This window comes from Bison bison, unplaced genomic scaffold (genome assembly GCF_000754665.1).
Source record: "Bison bison bison isolate TAMUID 2011002044 unplaced genomic scaffold, Bison_UMD1.0 scf7180017864522, whole genome shotgun sequence".
NCBI lineage: Eukaryota > Metazoa > Chordata > Mammalia > Artiodactyla > Bovidae > Bison > Bison bison.
In genome coordinates this window covers 287,319-296,005 of record NW_011495073.1, presented here as the reverse complement: position 1 = coordinate 296,005, position 8,687 = coordinate 287,319, and the positions used below count along the sequence as shown (strand labels likewise).

Genomic DNA, 8,687 nt, shown 5'->3' with positions numbered 1-8,687 from the left:
CCCCAGCCTCCCCTGCCTCCCTTGCTTCATCAGCCTCCCCAGCCTCCCCTGCCTTCCCCTGCCTTCCTCTGCCTCCCCTGCCTCCCTTGCTTCATCAGCCTCCCCTGCCTCCCCTGCCTCCCTTGCTTCATCAGCCTCCCCTGACTCCCTTGCTTCATCTGCCTCTCCTGCCTCACCAACCTCTCCTACTTTCCTGCCTCCCTGCCTCTGCCTCAACACCTCTTTCCTTGACAAAATCCTCACAGATGCAATCTCATCTCAGTATCTGCTTTGGGAAGGACCCAGATGCAGAGACATCTTCTCCTACGTACCAGTGCTTTGGTGGTGGTGGTGCTGCTGCTGCTGCTAAGTGGCTTCAGTCATGTCTGACTCTGTGTGACCCCATAGACGGCAGCCCCAGGCTCCACCATCCCTGGGATTCTCCAGGCAAGAACACTGGAGTGGGTTGCCATTTCTTTCTCCAATGCATGAAAGTGAAAAGTGGAAATGAAGCCACTCAGTCCTGTTCGATTTACATAATCTAAATCGCTTCACAGTTCAAAACTGTGGTTCTTTCCTCCCTTCACAGGTAAGAAGCCCAAGGCACAGAGAAGTTCAAGATCACACGGCAGTGGGGACAGGGCTGGGAATCCAAGACTCTCCAGCTCTGAGTCCCTGCTCGGGACCACCTAGAACTACACGTCTGGTGGATAAGAAACAAACCAAACAAGAACAAAACGTAGGTATATTTTCTCAAGCTCAAGTTAGAGTGACACAGATGCCCCAGAAAGTTATCATGTGACCTACCTTGATTAAAGTTTTGTAATTAGTGATTGTCCTTCTCTGAAGAGGTTGAGACATTTGAAGCTAAAGTCCATGATTTTTTGGAATACATTATGTTCTCAATACAGAATATTAGGGAATGAAGGGTTTAACAGGCCCACAGTTCAAAAGCATGCAAACCTTCCAAAAAGCTTTCAGTTGGCAGGGCCGATGAACTGGAATCGGGAGATTTAGATTGACATATATACACAATTGATAACTATGTATAAAATAGATAACTAACAGAACCTACTGTATAGCACAGGGAACTCTCACCAATACTCTGCGGGAACCTAAATGGGAAGAAAATCCAAAAGGGGGGATATACGTATATGTATGCCTGATTCATTTTGCTGTACAGCAGAAACTGATGCAGCAGTGTAAAGCAAATATATTCCAATAAAAAACTGAGACCAAGGCACGAGCTACTTGTCTCCTTGCATGGCCCTGAAATAAACCGTTCTCTGCTCAAAAAAAAAAAAAAAACAGCTTTAACTTAATATGGAATTTAAAGCACAAATAAATATTAATGAATTATTGATCATTCTCACAGCAGTAAGATCTTACATGGGCAAAACAATTGATCATTTACAAGAAGTTTTCTCACTTATCCAATTTTACATCAACATTACTAGTCACCCGGCAAAGCCAAGCCGCAGGTGACTCTCTAGCGCCCTCTGAAGGAGACCTCTGGTTTTGCAGACACAACTGGGGTCTCCCAGCCTTTGGTGGCAAAGGAGCCACCCCTCACCTGCAGCTGGTGGAGCATCTGGCCGTTTCCGCTGCTCTGAAAAATGCTGGACGCACTCAGCAGTGTTTCTGACAAAGTCTTCAACTTGCCCACAAAATCAAAAGTATGATTTACCTGCAAAATAAAGCACATCAGGGTGTGTCTCTAGTTCAGCTGTGTTGCACTGGGCAGATCCTCCAGCCCTGTGGCTGCCACAACAAGGAGATACACATTGTGTGCAACTTGGCCATCAGAGCAAAGATCTTCCAAGGCCACACGTCACTGGATAAGGTGACCGTGCCAGTGCCCCTTCCTCCAGGCTCCTTCCACTGCATGTTGCCCATCTGTTCACCATGGAGTCTCCAGGGTACGGGTCACTCTAAGAATGAATGTTCCAGTATACACTGGCTAAATAAGACAACATCTGCCCACACGTCCTCCTCAACCATACATTCTCAACTAGCATCTATGATCTGGTTTATGATACCCAACTCTATTTAGGAGAAAGCAAAACTGTTTCTAATTAGAGGATAATTTTTTTTATTTAGAGGATAATTGCTTTTTTTGTGTTGGTTTCTGCCATACAGCAACCCAAATAAGTCATAACTATCTATATCCCCTCTCTTCAAGCCTCGCTCCCCATTCCCATCCCATCCCACTTCTCTAGGTTTTCACAGAGCGCCGGTTTGAGCTCCCTGTGTCATACAACAAATTCCCACCAGCTGTCTATTTTACACATGGTGTGTAATGTTTTTACATTACAATGCTACTCTCTCAATCCATCCTACCTACTCCTTCCACCGCTGTGTCCACAAGTCTGTTCACTAAGCCTGTGTCTACGTTTCTTCCCTGCAAATAGGCTCGTCAGTACTATTTTTCTAGATCCCATATATCTGCATTAATTACAGTATTTGTTTTTCTCTTTCTGACTTACTTCACTCTGTATAATAGGATCTAGGTTCGTCCACTTCACTACAACTGACTCTCAACTCATTTCTTTTTATGGCTAAGTAGTAGTCAATTACATATATGTATCACAACTTTATCCATTCTCTGTCAACGGATATCTAGGTTGCTTCCATGTCCTGGCTATTGTAAACAGTGCTGCAATGAAATCTGGGGTGCATATATCTTTTTGAATTGTGATTTTCTCAGGGTATATGCCCAGTAGTATGAAAGTGTTAGTCACTCAGTCACGTCCAACTCTTTGCAACCCTGTGGACTGTAGTTTGTCAGGCTGCTCTGTCCATGGAATTCTCCAGGCAAGAATGCTGGAGTGGGTAGCCACTCCAGGGAAATAGAAGGGGAAAAAGTATAAACAGTGACAGATGTTATCCTCTTGGGCTCCCAAATCACTGCAGACAGTGACTGCAGCCATGAAATTAAAAAACGCTTGCTCCTTGAAAAGAAACCTATGACAAATCTAGATGGCATTAAAAAGCAAAGACATCACTTTGCCAACAAAGGTCCATCCAGTCAAAGCTATGGTTTTTCCAGTAGTCATGTACGAATGTGAGAGTTGGACCTTAAAGAAGGCTGAGCACCAAAGAATTGATGCTTTTGAACTGTGGTGTTAGAGAAGACTCTTGAGAGTCCTTTGGACAGCAAAGAGATCAAATCAGACAGTCCTAAAGGAAATCAACTCTGAGTATTCACTGGAAGGACTCATGCTGAAACTGAAGCTCCGATACTTTGACCACCTGCTGCGAAGAGCCATATCAATGGAAAAGGCCCTGATGCTGGGAAACACTGAAGATAAAAGGAGAAGAGGATGTCAGAGGATGAGATGGTTAGACAGCATCCCTGACTCAGTGGACATGAGTTTGAGGAAACGCCAGGAGATGGTGAAGGACAGGGAAGCCTGGCATGATGCAGTCCATGGGGTCACAAAGAGTCAGACACGACTTACCAACTGAACAACAATGCCCAGTGGTGGGATTGCTGGGTCATATGGTAGTTTTATTCCTAGTTTGTTAAGGAATTCCCGTACTGTTCTCCATAGTGCCTGTATTAATTTACATTATCACCAGTAGTGCAAAACTCTATTTATTTATTTATTGCTGCTGGCAGAGCAAATGAGCATAAGGGTTTTGTAAAATAATTTGGTATCATAAAAAATATTCATAGTCACTGACCTACAAAAAACTTCCTTGCCTTTTTCTCTCAAAATAAAAGGATACTGTCCTAAGGAAATAATTGAAATGAAATACAAAGCTATACCCATGAAGATGCCTCTATGTGTGTGTGTGTGTGTGTGTGTGTATGTGTGTGAGTGTGTGCACACTTAATCGTGTCCAGCTCTTTGCAACCCTGTGGACTGTAGCCTGCCAAGCTCCTCTGTCCATGGAATCCCCCAGGCAAGAATACTGGAGTGGGTTGCCATTTCCTTCCCCAGGAGATCTTCCTGACCCAGGGATCGAACCCTCATCCCTTGCGTCTCTTGCACTGGCAGGTGGATTCTTTGCCACTGAGCCACCTGGAAAGTCCCATGAAGATGCCTATGGCCACATTACTATATTTCTATATCAAAAACAGTCTAAATGCAAAGAGATAAGATTAAAGAGGGTTTGGGAGTCCAACCACACACCTCTGAGGTCACAAGGGCACAGGTCACGCCAGCTCAGGGGCTGGAAAGAAGCGAGGGGCTCCTGCTGCTAATTCCCACCAGGAGTCCAGGACAGGATGAAGCGCTCACCAGCACATGGCTGCCTCTGCCGCCTACTGCCCTCCCTGCCCTGCACGTGTGCCCACCCTCTGCTCGGCTGCTGGGGTCTGAGCCATAAAGGGAGGTGCAGCCTGTCCATACGCCTCCCCTCTGCCTTCACATGACCCTGGGAGGTGTGGACCCACATGACGTCTGTGGGTAAGTGTGAGCCTCTGTTCCTAAGGATGAGCAAGCATGGGAAACACCAAGGGGCACATGAAGAGATCCTTCTATTCAAAAGACGAGGCCAGTGTATGCGTCAGAATAAAGGTCTTTATCTGGAACTGATTTAGGGTAAGACAGGAAAAAAATGTATGGAGCAACTACTGTGTGTTTCAAGAAACATCCAGGAGCACAGAGGAGGTGGTGAGGAGGCCGTGATGACACGGGAACGACCCCACAGGAAGAGGTGCAACCCAGAGGCTGAGCACAGGCTCGGAGTCAAAGCAAAGGGGACAGCCTGGGGACTGGTCTGGAGCCATAACACAGACCCCACTCCAGCCCTCAGAGGAGGCTGGAGACAAAGAAGGAAAAGGACAAGTCAGAGACAATCAAGACAGATGCAAGAGATCTAAGCCAGGGAGGACTCGGAACTCAGAGCAGAGAAAGGGCTAGATAACAGGCCCAGTTATCACAGGAAGGGGAAAACCACTGCTGAGTCTGCACATCTGAAGACCATTTCTGGTTTTGTTTTTTTTTAATTAAAGTATGGTTGCTATACAATATATATAAGTTACAGGTATACAGTATTGTGATTCACAATTTTTAAAGATTATACTCTATTTTAGGTATTATAAAGTACTGGCTATATTCCCTATGCGGTACAATATACCCGTGCAACTTATTTCATACATAAGAGTCCGTACCTCTTGCTCCCCAGCCCCTGTTCCACCCCCTCTCCCTAGTGACAACCACTAGTTTGCTCTCTATATCTGTGAGTCTGCTGCTTTTTTTAAGGGTTGTCTTTTTATTACTGTTATTTGCACTGGATCTTTGTTGCTGCACACCGGGCTGTCTCTAGATGCAGTGAGCAGGGGCTAATCGTCACTGCTGTTCGCAGACTTCTCATTGCGGTGGCTTCTCTTGTTGCAGAGAACAGGCTCTGGCACCCTGGCTTCAGTACTTTTGGCTCTCGGGCTCTAGAGCACAGGCTCAGCAGTTGAGACACATGGGTTTAGTTGTGCCTTAGTCTCTCCACAGACAACAACTACGATTCCACAGGAAGCGGACTCTTCCCGGACCAGGGATCAAACCCATGTCTCCTACACCAGCAGGCAGATTCTTACCCACTGCAACACCAGGAAAGTCCTGCTTCTCTTTTGTTATATTCACTAGTTTCATTTTTTTTTTTTAGACTCCACATTTAAGTTCTTGTCTTTCTCTGATTTATTTCACTTAGCATAAAAAACTAAACAAATCAGCAAACAAAACAGAAACACACTCAGAGATTCAGAGAACAAACTGGTGGTCTCCAGTGAAATAGGCAAAGGCACAGACTTCCTGGAGAAGCCCTCCCCACTTCAGGCAGCAGGACTGGAAACTACTGGAAGCCTCATGGGCACCAGATGAACCGAGCAGATCAAAATAACAGCACAAAGCCTGTGATGATTAGACGTCCCTGGAGTCACAGCCTACAAACAAGGCTGAGACCTGTGTGTTAAACCTAAACAACAGACTGTCTGCAAAAATAAAAGGTATTTCTTACAGTCTCTGAACGCAACAGTCAAAATGCCCACAATACAACCGAACATCGCCTGCTGCACACAGAACCAGAGAACTCACAAGCCGTCAACTGACGCCAATATTGAGACAAAGCTGATGCTGGAACGATCTGGCAAGTATTTTAAAGCTGTCATCATAGAAATGCTTCAACAAGCAATTCAAAATTATCTTGAAGCAAATTAAATAGCAGAAAATCTCAACAAGAAAATACAAGTTATTAGAAAGACAGATAAGCACAGGGCAGTACAGAACTGGAAAATGCCGTAACAAAAAGTATTTTAAATTTGCCAGATGACCTCAAGTAGAAGAGTACAAATGACAGAGGACAGGACCAGTGAACTTGAGGACAGGATATTACACATCAACCAATATGAGCAAGAGGAAAAAACAGACAAGGCGGCCAGAGCTTTGGGGACCTGTAAGACAATAACAAAAGGTTCCATGTTTGTATCTGAGTCCAAGAAAGATAGGAGTGGGGCTGAAAAGCTATCAGAAGAAATAATGGCTGAAAACTTCCCCAAACTGGTGAAATAGAAAACTTACAGAATCAAGAACTTGAACAAAACCTTCAGACGGTTGTAGGGAGACCAGGAGGCTCGGAGCTCAGAGCCCCACCTGGAAGTGGGCACAATTCTCAGAAATGCCACAGCCTCAAGTCTTATCTTCACTTCTACCTCCTTGGGAGAAACTGCTTGGGTTCTCTTTTCACCTATCAATCACCTAATAACTGCTGGTTTTAGAAAATAGCCTGTCTTACTTGCAGTTAATTCTGACTTTAAAAAAAGAAAGAAAGAAAGAGGTGACTGGATCTCAGCATGAGATCTTAGCTGTGGACTTATTTTTTCTGCTCATTATTTTCTTATTTACATCACCCTGCTCCCTCCTCAGCATTCAGAATATTTGCCTAATGCTTCTAAGGGGAATGAGGCCTGAGGGACCTGGAGGAGGAACAAGGTTTCTGAGTCAAAGGACATGAGCTGGAGGCCAGGTTGGCCAAGGACTGTGGAGAGACCCTGAGCAAACCGTCTCAGCTCTGAAGCCGGGTTTACAAAGCAACCTGCTGAAGGTGATCATCTCTCATGGTGCTTGGATGTGGCTGGCTGGCTGTCTGTCCTGGCTCAGCCATCTCACAGCTGTCACCTTAATTAACCCGTGGCCTTGGACTTGAGGACAAAATGATGACAGCACACAGACATCCGAGGTCTCTGGGAGCAGCATGCATCTCGGGGGCTGGGGATTATCTGGTTTCACAGAACAGTGTATTCCCAGACCTACTGATGCTGCTTTCTCAAGGGACCACCGCTTTACAAGGGATTACTTCAAACTAGTCTATTCGTAAACGTAATTTACTTTTTCTCTGGGCAACTTTGCTGCATTTTGATAAAATGTTTCATGTTGAACACTTCCACCCACCCGAGAATCTCGTTCTGGGGTGAACGCTGAGGACCTACTTTCAGATGAGTGATCTGATGCCTGCAGTCAGACATCAAATGAGTGCGAGTTCTGTTCCCTCCGAGGGGCTCCCCGGGGACAGTCGCTGCCTCCTGGGGCCACAGTGCTCTGTGCACACACACAGTCCTGTGTGCAGGGTGCATGCGCCTCCAGCCTGTGCCTGGTTCACTTACAGACTCCAGTCCTGGGAGGCTCCCACCTCACGGACATCGTTCATCTTTGACAAGCAGCAGAAAGCAGAATTTTCATTTCTATTCAGTTACTTAATCATCAGGCTTTATGTCCATTTAATGGTTAAAACACCAGTAGCCTCTTTCCATCTGTAACCTGTGAGGCTGATTCTCATCCTCCCAAAGTTCCCCTGAAGGCAATTACGTGCTGAAGGTGCATAAACACCACGCACCAATACACACAGGCATAAAATCGTGCAGAGCATCTGATCAGGAATCTAGTGTCCCAGGCTGATAATAGTAAAGGGTGCTGCAGGGTACAAGCTCTTTCCCACATGACAACCTAACACTGTAAATACAGCTGGTGAAAAGCATTTAGCTATGGAGTCCACAATATGCTTCCATGTACCAGCTAATGAGGGCTTCCCTGATGGCTCAGCGAAAGAATTCACTCGCAAGGCAGGAGACACAGGAGACATGGGTTTGATCCCTGTGTGAGGAAGATCCGCTGGAGAGGAAATGGCAACCTACTCCAGTATTCTTGCCTGGAAAGTCCCATGGACAGAGAAGCGTGGTAGGCTACAGTCCATGGGGTTGCAAAGAGTCAGACACAACTGAGTGACTGAGCATGCATGCACCAGCTAATCAGTATGGGAGAGTAAACCTCACCAGCCTTCACTATGTTCCATCTGTAAAATGGACCTAGTAGCACCTACCCGCAGGCTTCCCTGATGGCTCAGTGGCAAAGAATCCACCTGCCAATGCAGGAAATGTGGGTTCAGTCCCTGGGTCGGGAAGATCCCCTGAAGAAGGAAATGGCAACCCACTCAAGTACTCTTGCCTGGAGAATCCCATGGACAGAGGAGCCTGGTGGGCTACAGTCAATGGGGTCACAAAAGAGTCAGACACAACTCAATGATTTCAAACAACAAGCACCTGCCCTACTGGGTTCTTCTGAGATGTGAACGAGAGAGGATCTGGGAAAGTGACTATGATGGTTCCTGGAACCTTGGAGAAGCACATGGTTCAATCTGCATCTGAACATGTTGAGTGCAGAAGCAGGAATGGGTGTCCACCCACACAGCCCCTACCCCCGCCCCTCACCCCA

The 8,687-nt window shown here is 46.1% G+C and overlaps 1 protein-coding gene across 1 annotated transcript in view; it reads right to left on the bottom strand.

The window, feature by feature from the left end:
- The window catches only part of ABCA13 (ATP-binding cassette, sub-family A (ABC1), member 13), a 402,303-nt gene that overhangs the window by 273,272 nt on the left and 120,344 nt on the right, over positions 1-8,687 (bottom strand). The window contains exon 28 of the mRNA XM_010831050.1: positions 1,553-1,666. Coding sequence (XP_010829352.1) covers positions 1,553-1,666 — 114 coding nt within the window. The remainder of the gene's footprint in view (positions 1-1,552; positions 1,667-8,687) is intronic.